The sequence below is a fragment of the Tyto alba genome, unplaced genomic scaffold (genome assembly GCF_018691265.1).
Source record: "Tyto alba isolate M040663 unplaced genomic scaffold, T.alba_DEE_v4.0 Super-Scaffold_13, whole genome shotgun sequence".
In the NCBI taxonomy this organism is placed as follows: domain Eukaryota; kingdom Metazoa; phylum Chordata; class Aves; order Strigiformes; family Tytonidae; genus Tyto; species Tyto alba.
Window position 1 is genome coordinate 23,569,236 of NW_024881275.1, and position 16,942 is coordinate 23,586,177.

Here is a 16,942-nt window from a genome sequence, read left to right on the forward strand (position 1 = left end):
TTTAAGTTTTCCATTTACCAAAGCTAAATTAACATCAGTCCACTATCATTTTGCTTAGTTTTTATAAAGTGAATATTTTTAATGTATTTTTGTAATCCTGTGAATGTACAGCTTTGCAGAGCTTTATAAAAACATAATACCTGCTCTGAAGCATCATTCCTATTCCTTCATAGCAACAATGCAATTTTTTAAGAGATGGCAATAGAAATTTAACCATTCATACTCATTGCGTATGTTGTTATGTGTTCATCTCACATCATTTTGCTACATTCTGATTTATTAACACATGTTCATATTCAGCTTTTGTTTTACATCAATAATTTATACTGTAGTCTTTATAGGATATGTAACTCCTTCAGCATTTTTCAGATTCACATTTTTACAGCTAAATATTAACACATTTCTCTTTATAGCTCTTCATCTTGATACCAATATTTATGGCTAACATATTAACCTTTAACAAGACCTGTCAGCACTTACAGATGATGTACCTGTTCATGCCAGTAGGTTAAATACTACAGCAAATATTTCTGTTGGGAGCCCTTGTGTGTGTTCCAAAAGCAATAATTTATGAACTTGGTTTGTATTGCATTGGGATGTAAATAGTTTAAATATTCTTCATGGCTAGAAAAGAATTCAAGCGTTTCTTTGTGTGTGTGCATGTTTGGGAGCTGTTTTTATTTGTACTTGAATCCTCCAAGTTGGACAAGGATCACTAATGTGGATAGTCGTATAAATGTAGTGAAAGAGCTGATTCATGTGGTGTCACATCTGTTCACTTCCCAGGCAGCCATGTGATGTTGATGTGTTCCCTGCGGTGCCATCAGGAGGGATAGCACTCTGTGGTAGGAGCTGAAGTACTGCTGTTCGCTGAAAACATCACACAGGGCAGCATCTCGTTATGATAGGCATATTTCACATTAGAATTCCAGTGAAGTTTAATAAGCTGAAGCAATAAGATTTGGATATCTTTAATTCTCTCTTCATATTCTCTGTGCATGTGATTAAAATAGACTAGATTAACTTGATTTTGTTTTTTTAGTAGAATGTGTGCATCTAAATGCTAATACATATCTTCATGCTCACTGTTAGTTTCCATTGCCTTAATTCAGTGTTGTTTTAAGATCAATGTATTTGTTGTGACAAGTAACTACATTTACATAAGTAAACCCAATTGAGATTGCTTCATTTACCCCGATGATATGATCTCATACCTCTGGTTTTTAGCTATAAATAACTCTGCTTTGCTGAGAAAGTCTCTGCACAAAGATCTTACATTTTTAAAATGTGACCCCAAGTATGTGTATATATGTGAGGGTTTTTAAAACTATTTAGTCTCTGTATTGATGTGATCCAGGATCCCTTAATCTCTGATTTTCCCTTCCAAAGACACTCCAGCTATATTGGATAGTCTTTGACTGCATCTTCCTTGCCAGAGCTCTTTTGGTTGAAAACATTTAGAGAAATTTGATGAGAGTATGGTTGACTTGCAGAAGAGAAGAGCACAGCTGTATTTTTGAGAATAGAGTGTAGTAAGATTTCCTCATGACCACTTGCTTTTAGAAGTCTGTGTTGTTATTTCCCCCTCAAAGCAGCCATGCAAGTGCCACAGATGTTGTTCATACTAACTCTGAGAGAAGGGCTTGTTCTTACTAACTCAGAGCTGCCAGCATCACTTCCTGTGGCATCTCGTTGTTCTGGGCAGGATAATCCTGCTTTATTTTGTGCAGGGCTGTCAGTACAAAATGGATGCGTCTGGGTAGGAGGGCATTGGCGCACATTACTCCACCTGCCAAATGTGCACTTACTTCTCATTTTAAGGGGAGCTGGTTGTGGAGTGTCTCCATCAAGAACAAAACAGAAAGCTAATGCAACATAATTCTTAACGCATCTTCTTGTAACTACTCTGGTATATGCTCTTCTGCAGATATTCCTGTCTGATTTGCATGTGTGTGTGTACCTTATTTGGAGATACTAAAGACTTTGTTGAGCTTGGGAATGGACCATTTTGATTATGCATCTGTGTGACAGGGTATGCTTTCTGTACAGCAGAATTAAGGTGGCTAAACCGATTTGTTTTGACAGTGGACTGTGCCAAATGCAGATATCATCTCTGTTGGGTACACAACCCATAAGTACGAAGGCATACTGAAAATAATCATAGCAAAGCGATATGTAGTTGTATTAACATTAGTTTCTCAGCATCATCACTAGCAGATGAGAACTTAATTTTTTAGTCAGTGAATGTTTGCATTGCTAATTTTTCCTCCTTAAGAACATTGAGCTTCAAGTTATGACAGACAGAACTATTGTTTGGAGAAAGCTATTCTTTTTAGTTGACAAAGGTTATACTGAATGATAATACTCCAAAAGTCACAATTACATTTTTCAGAGGCAGGTGGCTTTTTCTTTCCCACCTAGATTATCTGTTCCATAGTCACGAAAACCTAACTTGCTGTGGCCTATTTATACAAATAGCTTTTGCATATAAAAGAGCACACTTAATGTCATCGTTGTGTTTACATTTATGTGAGTCTGTAGTGCTGCTGGTTCTGGATAACTGCTTGAAACAGCATTAGTGGACTGTTTCATCCTGAGTCACAACAACCATCTGTGTGCTCTGAGATGTGCGCAAATGTAAATTAAGTGATCTGCATGTAAATTCTGTACTGCTGTCATGTTATTGAGCATGTAATGATTTCTTGCAATGCTTTAACGCTATAAAGTGTACTTAATACTTTAGCAAGAGCATATTATAGAGATGCTTGGTATTTGGCATATATTCACATATGACATTCTGTGATGAAGTTCACAATGCTGAATTTAATCTCTTTGTCCAGCCCTTTCTCCAGCTTTTCAGACCATTTGACGATATATCAATTATTCTGTTACTTCCTACCTTACCTCCCAGTTTGGCTGTAAAACAGCCAGCTGATATTTCTAGTGTCCTTTGCTGTGTGACTAGCAGGGGATGTGCCTATGTAACCAACAGTCTTTCCTTACAAAGACTGATATTATCACATTATCCACTGATAACAGCTGTCTGCTTGTCCATATTATGTGTGTAAGTTTTTATTTGGCAAAAGTCACTGTAATGTTAGCATGTTTAGAGAGTAAAAATGATACTGCTTAAAAACCCCATACCACTCACCCTCCCTAAAAGCTGTAAACCTTATATGTGTGCTGTAATTTTTTTTAAGCTACATTAATGGCTCATTTTAACTAAGCTAGTAAATGCAAATTTTAAAATTGACTCCTTAAAACCAGGAAGGATTGTCTGGTTGCCAGAGAAAACAAAAATACTTTTGTAGGGGATGGGGAAAAAAAGGCTTCATAAAGATTTGTGGCAGTCCTAAGTATACTCTGATAGCTATCCTAAATATGAACCATTTTCTCTATTGTTTAATTTATAGCCATTAGCTGTAAAATAAATCTGAGTTTTATTGAAATCACACAGATATTTCTTTTTGGAGAAGGTCTTTTAAGGGAAAGAATCAAGGAAGATGGAACTGTACAGTGAAAGGTAATTCTATGGTTGTTCTGTAGGCTATTTTTGTATGGTGCCCTGTTAATGAGAACCTACTGTAAAGTGTCTCATTTAATTTTGAAAGTTTTTGTGGTTTTATAACTCAGTAATATTGGTATGTCCTTTTCTGGCAAAGTCTGTCCCTTTTTCTTCTCCCCCTCTCTCTCCAAATCTTCTCTGTTTTTAGCAAGCAATTAAGCTTGTCTGTTCCTTCTTTTGAGAAGCTCTTTTCCTTCAGCTTCCCCATCCTTTCCCGTATTGACAGAGAGATTTGGCCCCAAAGTATCAGGTCCCATGCTCTGAAGGCACATCTTTTTGGATGGAAGAGTTCTGCATGAGGCTAGTGTGGGTAAGAAACACTTAGATTCTGTGTATTTCAAACAATTTATTCAGTGCTCTAGCCACTTTGTAGGCTATGGCAATTCAGTTACTTGTGCACAGATGGATTTTTCCTAGGTTATTTTGTTGGGGAGTCTGTTCAGTGTTTGGGAACCAGTGCATACTGTTACAGTAAATCACAGGAGCTGGGTCTCTTCCCCTCCTCCCTTTACAGCCATTTGTCTTCCATGTCCTATTACAATTTCTTTTTCATGCCAATAATAGCTATTACTGTAAAAATGTAGCCTCATGATTCCTTCAGCTGGAACCCTAGTAGGTAGGAAGGCCTGAAGTTGAAGATTCTAGTTGTAGGGACAGTAGAGCCTACTCTTTATAAAAGATTTGTGCCCAAGGTAACCTTGGCTTTTGTGCCTTTTACTTCAGAACTAGGAGTTGTTTCCATTCTGCAAGGCTAAAAGTAGAATCTGAGAATTCCGTTAAAGCAAGAACTGATCATTGGAATATGGATTCAGGAGGCTTGGCTTGTCAGAAAGCAGTCATAAAGGCAGTTTAGTGTGACAGATGGTTTTTATGTTTAGGGATGTGGAAAGCTGTTTTCTGTTTGCCTTTGATTTCAAGTCAGCATTGTAATGGAATTTGTTTGCATGAAGGAGGCATCAGGTGTAATAGAATTATGCATGGTGTTTATACAGTCCTGGCTTCCATAGCTCTCTACTAGTGCTCAGTTACTCATTTTTCCCATGTAAGTTAAAATGGACACTATGGATTAGGTCTGCTAGGACTCATCTATTTTATATGAAGAGTAGTTTTTCTGTCTTTTGAACTTACTGGATCATAACAGACGTAGAGCTAAGCAAAAGGCAAATTATAAACTTTATTGAAAATTCCCTTTGGTAGCATATATGCTGAGGTTCTTTTTTTGGTGTTTTTTGGGGGGAGGTGGTGGGTGGGAGGATTGAATTCTGTTACTATTTCCATCTGCAGATGATCACAGCACAACGTGATGGATGTTAGCACAGGGCACATCTGTTCAGACAGCCTTTTAACAGATTCTGTTGACTGAGGCTTTTAGTTGGATCTTTTATGTGACAGTTGAACAATATCTCTTACAAGCATATAACGAAGGTGAAGTGCACAGAATGATGGGTTTTGACACAGCTCTGCAGTTGTAATTGGATGATGGTAACTGGCGTGTGGCAATCAGGTGCTATAGAAAAAGGCGTCTTACAAGTGTGTGTAAGTAGATGTTTTGAAGGTCTATGGAAGAAGTTTTAAAACATCTAATTTAACTTAGTTGCAGTGACTTTGTATCTTGCCCCACCTCATTGCTTAGAAACTGTCCTTATGCATCCCATTTTGTTTGCTGGAGTTAAGGGAGCTCTGGCTCCAGTGCAGGCATTCAGATCTATTTCCTTTTCCAAACTTTTTTTTTTTTCCAGTTGACTGAAATGAAGAGCAATTCACCTGGTACATTGGGCCAGCACCACTGCACACAGCTATACAGAATATAGTATTAATATTATTACCTTGCTTGGAAGTGGTGAGCTGGGCTCAAGGCCCAGGATTAGTGTGTTGAAGCAACATTAAGGTCCTGGATTCTGGTGTGCCAGAAGGATTACCATGTAGCTCTTGTCACACAGTCTTCTGCTTTACCAGCTTCTCTGCCTGTTCTCTGAGTGTGAACTGTTGACCTGGCATAGTTGCAGTTGGCAAAGATGAGCTTCTGTGAGTCCTCATGTATCAAAAAGATGAGACAACTTACTCCCTCTTCCATTCTACACATATACTGATCTCTTATGTTTTGGTTACATGGTATGTAGGAATTTTGATAATAAAGTGAAGATCTTCACTGCAGTGCACAATTGAAAATGGACTTCAAATGCTTCTGCAGTTCAGTGCTTGTTCAGTTATAACAGAGTAATCAACAATTATCCTGCCAACCAAGCAAGACAAGGCAGGATTTCCATAGAAGACTGTCAGTGCCATGGTTAAATTCATCAAAATGCTCCTGCTCCCTGCAATTATTTCTCTATCACTGTCAGGTCTGAGACATTGACCTGAGGCAGTTCAGGATGCTGCCACTGTTCAAGCTCCCTGCTTTTCTTTATGTTCTGGGGGTTTTGGGGAACTGTTTTGGTGCCAATGCAGAGAAAATGGGAGGTAAGTACTTCTGCACAGACGCTCTCTTGCACTTACTGTTTCTACTTTTTTTGAAGAACTGTGTCAGCATGATTGCTTCATTTCGGGCTAGAAAACCACATTATCACTTCTCAGCTGGGAGACAGATTATGATAATAGCTATGTTGCAGTGCATTGGTAAACTCCACTTTTCATCATGGTAGGAGTCAACCAAAGTAAACTTTGAGTTCAAAGAAGGGTGGTGTCCTGTGAAGAGTTCATAATGAAATAAGATTCATGAATATGAAATAAATACATTGATGTACTCAAGTGAGGTTTGTGCCTTTAAGCTAAATAGCCATCTCTCATTTCCTACACTGAGTTTTGTATTGCTTTACCTACTTGAGGCTATAATTCTAGGGAAGTGACTGGAAAAAAAGACATTGACTCTTTCTACCCTATGAATTTTTATAGAGATTTTAAATTCATATTATTGGTTTAATCTAATTTTTACATGTATATTGATTGTGTGGTATGCATTGTAGAAAAGGAGATAAAAGTCTTTGTGTAGCACCTACAGGGGTGCCAGGTGTTTCTTCATAATGATAAAATGACTTGTGCCAGGACTAAATTGTGAAGACAGGACAAACAATACTTTTTTTTTTTTTTTTTTTTTCTTTCCCCAGAGATGGCTTGGTTTGTTTGCTTTGGATTAGTTGGTTGATAGACCCATATCTGAGAGTAAACACAAGAAGTATTTAGCAAGTCATTTCTAAACTTAGTGAAGTAAGGAACCATCCAGATGAGGCCTGAAAGTAAAGAACATTTTGGCTTTGTAATCATGTTTCATGAACCTGAAATAAGTCTAAGTGGCTTGGGAAAAGTATGAACAGGTCTTGGGTTGCAGAACCGAATAGAACATACAAGAAGGTCAGAGATACCATAAATGCTGAAGCAGAGCTATTTGCTGTCCCTCTCAGTGTAAAGTGAAATTGACAGTTATGAAGACTGAAATATAAATGATTGAGGCAGAGGTAAGGCAGTCTTGAAGATTATGATAAGACACATAAATGTAGGAAGATGTATAGGAAAAAAGTCACTGGAGAGATTTAAATGTTACATGGCAAAGCAACTAGAAGGGCAAAAAACTGAACTTTATACACCAGACGAAGGGTTAGAATAGAGAGCTTGAATTTTATGTTTAGATATCCAGGGAGAGAAAGAACACAAACACACACATCTTTAGGAAAATAAAGAAATACTCATATTTACTGCATAGTAGATAGTTAGGGTGTTGAGAAGTGTTCTGCAGACTAACACACTGATCTTCATGAGCAGCCACCAAACTATGTAGCAAAGGAAGACAGCAAGTCAAATAAACTCAGATGAGGTCTGTAGGACTTCAGTTACAATAATCTTAATTTTGCTGAGAGTAAAATAGATCTGGTTGAAAACCAGGGGGTTTGATTCACCAGAGGTTTCATATATATCATTTCAGCTCACAACACTGTTGAAATAATTTTTATTATAATTTCTGCCAAAATGAAAGCTCCTCAGACCCTGTAAGTGCTCAGTGAAGTTGGTGCTCTTGTTACTTAAATGTTCATGCCAGCCAAAAAGTCCTGTAGAACTTCAAGTAGGGATTTGTCAGACACATGCCTTGCATTTGCCGGAATTCATCTGATTGAAAATGTTTCGAATGGAACTTTTTGTTGAATTCAAACTTTCAAATGCTTATGTATACCTACATGTATATGTTAATTTATATAGGTAAGTGTGTGTACACACATGTACGTAATATGAGTGTACATTTGTATATACTTGTTTGTGTAAGTATGCATATATACAAACACACACACTACATATACAGTAATATGTATATATCTCTGTGTGTGTATGTATATACATGTAGTCAGAAAGTGTGCATCAGTTCATCTGTTAAACACTCAGAAGAGGTCTTGACCACAGACAGTGAAATGGGATGCTTGGCAAGGTGGGGGGTGAAGCATCCAAGTACAGCTGTGATGTAAACCCCAGGGTCTCTTTGTGTCATTGTGGGCACTTACCTGATCACCGATCCAGGTCAGGGACTTGTGCGTTCAATATGCCAGTGGTAACGGAAGTCAGAGTGGACAGAAATCTTATAATTAGGGAAGATAATTACAGAGTGACCACACATACATGTCTTGGAAGAGTTCAAGAGTAAAAGTGAAGTGGGCAGCTGATGAATAGGGTTGCTGAATGTTTGCAGAGATGAGATCGTGACTGTGGAGTGGGGACTGGAACTGGACATGAGAGTATATGAAGGACAATATACAAACCCAAGAGAGTTTAGGAGTAAGGAGGGAGTGTAAATGAGGAAATCCCACTGTCAAGCATTGGGAAAAATAGGAGAGGCTTAGCAGGGAAGTCCTGGCAAATCTTTCTTATGCAAATGAGAATTTTTGAAAGAGGTTCAGTTCACAACTGATAAACGTGAGGGAATACAAATTCTGATAAAGTAGAAGAGTAGGTATCTTAAATGTAGGATTAATCCACAGGCATTTTACTAAGAGTGGTCATATTTTGACTGCAATAAGTATGCAAAACCACAGGCTGTATCTAGAGAAGCTAAATCAGAATGGCTACCAAGATTGTAGGGACTAGAAGTGAAATCTGTGAATTTACCTTGTGATTAATAATGGGAGCAATGCCTGACTGAACTGAGGGAATGCTGGATGGTGAAGGGAAGCTAAGCAGAAATATGATGGTATGAATTGTAGTTTACAGAATGGCCTTGTTTGTGTTTTTAAGGAAGGAGCAAATGAACAGTGATGATAATTAGTTGGCTGCGACATGAAAGGAGCATAGAAATTGCTACTGTCTCTCCCTGTTGTCCTCACAGACAGCTCTCTGACATGAATAACAGGCACATATCGACTCCCCGGTCCTTTTCCTGTCCTGACCTGATGCTAAAGCTCTGTTGGGTCAGAGGGAATCAAAATGAATGTGATGGCTTTGGATGAAATGACAGAAAATGAGAGTGGCTGTTTGACAGGCTGCTGAGTGGCTTCATGGCATGAAATACTGGAGGGTGGAAAAGGGATCAAATGTGAACTCCCAAGGAGACTGGTTAGGTCAAGGACATGACTTTTTAAGTGGATTAAGTATTTAAGGAAGGGTGAACAGGTAAGAGGAGCTGATTGAAGTGCTATTTGGAAATTACTTTATTCTAGACATGTTATCTGTTTTAGACTAATTGAGATAGTGTGATTGAAGGAAAGAAGAGAAGTTTTCTTCTATTTTCTTCAGAGTGCTTCATTCTTCAGTATAAGGTTACTTGCAATTGTTTCAAATGAGTTGGATTTCTTTCTCTCAACCTAGGTGCATAACATTCGCTAGCATTAATGAGAACAGTTTGCATCAAGAAGAACGTACCATCCCTTTCAGCCTCTCCCTTTTAAATCATAGTGCATTAGTGCTATTGAATAAAGAATTTTCTGGAAACATTATCCAACTACTGTATTGAATTTCCACTTCCAAGTTTAGCCTTCATGCTAACCTTCTGAGTGCTACTATTTTGTCCATGGAGATATAAACTTTGGCACTACACCTGTGTATTTTGTGCCAGAATGAGAACAAAACCATGTTGTACTCAAATTGTGTGTAGTAGATTTGCAGTATTTGAAGGCGTAATTTATTTGTGTGTGGAACTGTGCAGTGTGCTGCTCTAACTGTAGAGGCAATACTGAAACAAGCAAACACGAACTAAATGCTCAGTGGACTTCAGTTAGTTGCATTTCAACTACAAAGCTAATTAAACAGAGCGAACCAAGAAGGCCTTATTTTGTACATCCTGGAATTGCTATCAGCTAATCGTGAATGTTGTACGCAGAGTGAAACTCTTTCTCAGAAAGTGGTACACACTATGCTGAAGTATGTGATACATATGTATTTAATAGATAATTGGTTTTATGCTGTAGTTTTCACTCTTCATCTGTCAAAACAAAGAAGGAACATTCATGTGTAGCAGTTGTCACACCTGCTCCAATAACTGTTAAGAAACATAGAGTGTTGTAATTACTGAGACATACTATGAGCAAGAAACATTGTAAAATAACTACAGTGCTAATTTTTTCAATATTCTGTGTCGGTTTTAAAAGTAAAGGTGAGAAGGGCAAGGGAGTTGTATCTTATCCCGAAAGAATCCTTTTACACCAAGTGATAGAGTAAATTTTATTAAATGATTATTCAGATGCAATCAGAAGGTGTCTTCTACTCCTCAGTGAATCTCAGATACACATCAATGATTCTTCTACTACAGTTTGATAAGAGTAAACAAATGGAATAGAGTAGCCATAGGATTGTTAGATCAACAATTAGCAAACTGGCCACACTAATGGTTGTTACTGGATAATTCTGAAATTATCTTGGGAAGAATCTGTTAGTGCCAATGTACTTACCTACAAGCGTTATGCGTCATGAGTGCTTTAGAGGTACGGAAAGCAGTAATTGATCAGAATGCACTGAGACTGAGTGGAAGCCCAGCCCCGTGCCTCTGCCTGGGCCAAACATGTCAGGTGGGTGTTGTTTCTGAAAGTGTTGGTGACAGGTTTGTCCAGCTTCTTATTTCTCCCTTCTTGTTTGCCAAGTACACATACACTGAGGCATCCACTGAGACTGTGTCCTTTTGGGCTGAGAAATGTACATCTGTAGGTTAAGAGATTCCTCTTTCCATTCCCACACCACGCCCCCACACACACCTACCCCTGCCCCCAGACTGCAGAGGCTAAAGAAGACAGAAAAAAGGTTGAGGGCAAGGGAACATCACTATCCTAGGCGAGGAACTGAGTCAGGGAGAGAGGGAATGAACAGTCAGCTGCCAAACAGAAACAGAGGGACTGAGTCCAGCAGGCACCTCTCTCCTGCTGAATCACAGGGTGCTCTGTTCTTTTCCTGACAACGCAAAATTGGCATACTTGAGATTTTCTTTTGTTTTCTTTGAAGCCTGCCTTTTCCACAAGCCAATGGGAAAATATAGTTCAGCTTCAACAAAGTTCTTAATACCCTGCTACTGTATTAGATCATTTACTTGTATTTGAAAACAGTGAAACTGCCTGGAGACAATTGGTCAGGTCTACCTGGGAATTTAATTTTGTGATGTAATGTTTCTGTTCAGTTCATAAATGGACTTGTAGGAATGCTAGATAATACGACACTTCACAGAGGAACAAGTTCTACATCTTCAGGTATTCAGAATATGTTCTTGATGCTACCGAGTATTTAAGAAAGGTGATATACTAGTAATTATTGTAGAAGAATGAATACATTTAGTCTTAGCTTGCCCTCCATAGTGAAAAAATGCCTGCAAAGTTTATAAGGGCATTGAAACAAGCAGTGCCAGTACTTACGGATTACTTAAAAGTAACAGTTGATGCTTTCCCGTACCACTCAGTGCAAGCATGCAGATATTGCAGTGGGAGTCAGCTGGGGTTAAAGTAAAATAATTTTTCATCAGAGTTGGGTTTAACTGTTTCATTAATCTGCACATTTGAGTTACAAATAATTTTTAAATTTTAAATAAACTTTGTTCCAAAAGTACCTGCGCATATCTCTCGTGTTCTTGTGCACGTCTGAAACTCTGATTTCTGCTGTTATTTTTCAGTAGATACCTCTTTCCACCCTGTATGGAGTAGGAAGGAGGCAGAAAAAAAATCCTGTGCAGCATATGGGTATGGAGTGGATCTCGTTCAGATCCTCAAGTGTCCTACACCATTATGCTTGGGATGCATCTGTAGCACCATGTGCTGTGGTCTGTGACAGCTAGTCTGCCTGGAATGGACAGCAACGGAGAGCGAGGAAAGCAGATCAAAACTTTTAGTTTCTAAATGCCTGTTTATAGTCGGCTGAGAAGTATTTGGCAGTATAGGAATATAGTATGGGAAATGCAGTATATTGAAGCTGTAATTAATCTGGCTTTTCCTTTAGAAAAGGAAAACCATAGAACTTTATTCTTAAGTAATTCTGAGTCTCAGCCCTGCGTGGGTGAACCTGCGATACAAGTGAGGGAACTGGACAAAGATCAGATCAGAGCAGATGCTAAGCAGACAAGGAGAGGGAATATGAAAGTTGATAGGTGTGGTGATGCAAAATACAAAACCTTGCCACCCTCCCATTTGTGAAGACATAACTTGGAAAAGTAAAATGTACCGCGTCAGCTGCCGGACTTTTTGAGCTGCAGGCGGTTTTCTTCTCACGCATGAGAAATGAGGCGAGTCGTCACCGCGTCCCTTTGTTCCGGGGTGTAACGCACGGGGGGTCAGCGCGCAGGACTGCAGCGCTGTGCTACGCTGCGCTCCGCTGCGCTCCGCAGCCCGGAGGCATCGGCACCTTCGCGGCTGCCCCCGCCACACCGCCCCCACCCCCCCCCCCCCCTCCAAAAAAAAAAAAAAAACAACAAACAAAAAAAAAACGGGGGGGGGGGCTGTGCGCGCTTTGCCCGCGGCGCGGCGCCCCTCGCGTGGCCGAGAGAGCAGCCGCCCGCCGGCAGGGGGCGGTGCCGCCCGCGCGCCGGGAGCCGCCGGGACCCGCGGGGGGTGGGGGGAGCGCTAAAAGCGGGGACAGAACCCGGCGTGAAGGTGGGGCGGAGAAGGGAGGGTGTTCTGCAGCGAGAAAATAACGAAGAGCGGAGGCAGCGCAGGAGAGAGTAAGGGGAACCCAAAAATACGGACCGCTAGAGAGCGAGCCGGGGAAGAGGAGAGATACGGGAAAGGGAAGGCTGGAAAATAGACCTGGAGGATGAAAGTAAAAACTGTTGTAAAGAGATTGTGGCATTCCCCTTACCCCCCTGAGCCGGAGGAGAGTTGCAGTTCCTGACGCTGAGCACGGAGGAGGGACAGGGACCCAGAAAGTGCTACTGCTTTTTAGTATCATAGAGCGATATGTATGTGTTTATCTCAGGCGTTTTTCTTAATGCATTTTCTCTACTGTCATTTGGATAAATTACCCCTATGTCCGCAAACTGATATTAATCTGTGATTAACAGAGGAGAAAAAAAGATACCACAAGGTTATTTTCAAAGTGTTGCTCTTGGAGAGCATTGTTTCCCATGTAAATGTTTTTGCCAGTGTGCAGGAATTGTGCCAGACCTTGTATAGCATTTATTCCTGTTTCTCATGTGTTGGTTTTTGGTTGTTTTGTTTTTTTGGTTTTTTTTTTTTTTTCCCTTGAACTCATTTGTCACTTAATAATACATTGTACTAAGATGATCAGCTAAATTGCAGATGCAGTATGGTATTTTCTATTTGTAGTTCCAAAAGTACATCATAATTCAGCATCACGAAGTGTGTGATGCTGTCACTGTTTTAGGGAATGGAAGGAAGGGGAAAGGAGGTTGTCACTTCTTGCAATGAGTGCAGCATGTTCACAAATCCATCTTGTTAAGGATTTCTCTAGATTATTGAACGTTGAAAACAAAGCCTTTTTTCTCCGCTTCTTCTGGTAGTATCACCCCAAAGTCTTTGTTGAAAGTCGGCATGTTATGTAAAATCTTCAGCTTTATAATGGCACTTTTGGGCTTACTATGACCTTTGAAATCCTTACAACCCCCACCCCCCAAAAGCTCCCCAACTTTCTTTAATTGCACATGGGAATAAGGAAACAGGGATCCGAATTATTGTTCTCCAGGTGGCATTTCCTGTTACTTAGCTTTATAGTTTTGTGTATAGTAATTAGCATGCAGAAAGCTGGAAAGATGCCTCTAGTTCCAAAATGAACTCTCTGTAGCTCTCTCCCTCCCACTTACACTCTCCTTTTAGTACCACCCCTTCCATGCACCCTTTAGCCAGCAGCAAGACAGCTGTGTTTGATCATAAACCACTTAAACTCCAGGCTCACTGGCAGGGGAAACTTTAGCGTGAAGTGCAGCATTGGTTTGTCTCGGGGAGGGGAGCTTTATTCTCTTTTCCCTTCTCTCTCCCCGAACACTGAAGACTGTAGCAGCACTCTTCTTTTAATTTCTCTGTGAACTTGAGTGAAGCTCATCACATTTTTCTGAGCACGTTAAGCAGCACCGGGAGATGCCCTTAAACAGAGTTGTGGAGAAGAGGAGCATAAAACAGACAGCAGAGATGAAGCACGCCTTGCAGATGGACTAAGACAGCCCTGGGATCCTGGCAAGCAGATCCTTCCCTGCATTCTCTGAGCACTTCACAGTCTTAGTAAGTCTCTCACAGCAATGGATTGTCTGTGAAGTCAAAACCAGTTTGGCTCTTTTAGAAGGTCTTGCATCATTAATTTAAACTATCAATGTGGAGTAAAAATGGCTGTCTAGAGCAAAATGTGTAAGGTGGAAAATTTTTGGAGAAGAAAGTACTGAATCAGTTGAACACAGCTTTGAAGCATTAAAATCTGCAGAAATCATCAAGCCCTGAGAAGTCTAATCATGAATTCTGGAGTTGCTATGAAATATGGAAATGACTCCCCTGCAGAGCTGAGTGAGGTAAGCAGTTTCAGTGCCCTTCTTTATGCTTTAAAAAGAAACGCTCCCCTTTTGGGCTTTCAGTCTGCAAGCAATGCAATTAAAAATTAATAGAATGTGTATCTTGCTATAACTTGCTGTGCCAGTCAGGAAATGACCTGAACTTTTTTGCTGCTTTACTCTGAATAAGTGGTGAAAAGCAAATACTTGTAACCATGTAGAGACATTTTTCCTATTATCCTGCAGCAGAGATTGCCTTGCCTCCCAAACGCTCTGCTTATACCCAACATTCATCTTTGCAGTAGGTGAAATATGGAGATCTCAATTGAGATTAAGCAGATGGTGACTAATTTAGGAGGGAAGAGGGGTGAGTGGAAGATGACAAATATTTATTGATAAGACAACAACATTGGCAAAAGTTGTGTTTGCTTGCATCTAGCCAAGGTGATGTTTCTTCAGGTTAGATGAATTAGGTTACTTTCATTCCTTGCCTAAAGAAAACAAGCCATGGGAAACTTTCTGCTTTTCCATTGGAAACCATAGTAAGCTGTTATTTCTTATAGTTGTGGGTATGTCTGGTTTTTGTATAACATGATTGTATGTGTGTTTTTAATAACGTTGAAATTAGAGCCATATCAGATGTTATGCAAATGCTTAATACATATTTTAGAAGTGGCATATTTTGTCAGTTACTGAAATGTCTTAGATATGTTATCCTTATGTGAGCCATAGTGAGAACTGCTAATTTAATTATGCTATGAAATCCTAAGCGTTTGATTAAGGTAATTTTGTAGAAAATTGAATCTTCAGTCTGCATTGTCCCAATTTAATTGAAATGCTTCTCTTTCCCTTTTACCCATTCCTTTGATACACCTTTTACTGTAACATATCCTTTGTTTAGTTTATATGTTTATTTTTTTTAAGAATATTAGATAGGATATGCTTGACAAAATGAGTTAGTTAAGAATTTATTAAGTTAATTGTACAGAGAAAAGAGTCACTGAGGTATAGAATGGAAAATAAATCAGTAGGCTAGTGAGAGGGACAAGAGTGTAGGGGGAAGCAGAGTAAATGTGTGAGACCTAAGCAAGTGCAGTAATACACTGCCATGAAAGATGACCAGTAGGTTTATGACTGGCAGTTCTTGTGAAAGAAATTTCTTATGTGTTCCGCCTTTAAGTACAAAAGAGTTCCACTTCATTTACTCTGTGTTACTTTTTCAAAGGATTGCTTAGAAATTGTGTATTGGCAATGGAGCATAAATGGAGTTCATAAACCCAGCATAAAAGCTCAGGTTACTTTTGGTAGAAGTCTGCCACAGTGTTTCTGGATACGGTTGCACTGGTGGCATGCAGATCACTGCTTTCTATCTCCTCAGCATTTAAATTTCAAGACTGTGCAGGATCACATAAAACATAGTGTCGCAAAGTTTTAATACTTGGGTCATTGCTGGGAGCAGGCAGTATTTACTGGTAGCGCTGCTAGTTTGAAATATTACCTATTCAAGTTTACTTCACACATCCACAGAGTAAGACTTTTGTTGACAGAAATACCTTTTTCTGATGTTTTAATGTGGGAAATATTGTAAGAAGCCTTTGTGCACCATGCAACATTTTCATTGGGGTTTTTTGTTTTTTTTTTTTTTTTTTTCCAACATGCTTACTTTAATACCTAATTTACATTCATAATCTGGCACTACAGGTGAGTTAGAAATAGACCCCCTTTCTCACTGCAGACTTACTAGGGAAGATCTTACGCTCTTAACTTTCCTCAGCTGCTAATTGTAATTTCTTTGCGGCTAGTCTTCATCTTTGACATTTAAGCTGCTCGTATGAGCATGCATTAGCCTGAGTCAGAGGGCCAGGTCAGCTTCAGCACTGGTCTTGGATAAAACAGTGTGTTTTGAATGAAACATGGAGGCCTTACAGAAGCATCACATTCTGCCTGTCACAGGGGAGAAGATGCTTTAGTACTCTGAGATGCAGTTAGTTATTCACCTCTAACTGTTACCTTCTCAACCAACTCCCTGTGATTTGTATGCTCATATTAGTCCTTTTCCTGTTGGTGACTGGTACTGTGTTTCTTGCTGTAACTGAAGATAGAAAGCCCTGGGTAAAGGCTGTACCTACGGCTTACATATCTGTGTTTCTCACCTCTTTGTCATGCTCTCCCCCTTTTCCTTCCTTTCTGACTCTATCTTCTGTATGCCGTGTTTATTTTTGATCAACGGAAGACCATAGCATTGTGTTCATTTAAACAATGGAAACATTTGGAACTGGCTACAATAGGCTTTGATTAAATGACTTCTGTCTTAGTGTTTTCACCTGCACCTCTATTTCTCCAGTCAGCTCAGATTTTCACATTACACTGGGCAGCTACCACTGTGTATGTCTGAACGGCAAATATAATAATAGACCAAAAAAGACTGTGATTCACATGATGTACAGTGGGTTTTGATGTAGGTTCCTTGATCTCTTTATCTCAGTACATGGAGCTCTAGG

General features: G+C 39.5%; 1 protein-coding gene across 4 annotated transcripts in view; it reads left to right on the forward strand.

Moving 5' to 3' along the window:
• Positions 1–16,942, forward strand: part of MCC (MCC regulator of WNT signaling pathway) — a 223,017-nt gene that overhangs the window by 35,608 nt on the left and 170,467 nt on the right. Inside the window, exon 1 of one of the 4 annotated variants that reach the window (XM_032984090.2) lies at positions 13,647–14,462. The exons of the other annotated variants lie outside the window; for them this stretch is intronic. Coding sequence (XP_032839981.1) covers positions 14,406–14,462 — 57 coding nt within the window. The 5' untranslated portion in view covers positions 13,647–14,405. Of the gene's footprint in view, positions 1–13,646; positions 14,463–16,942 lie in introns of those variants that run through there. 4 annotated transcript variants of the gene reach the window in all.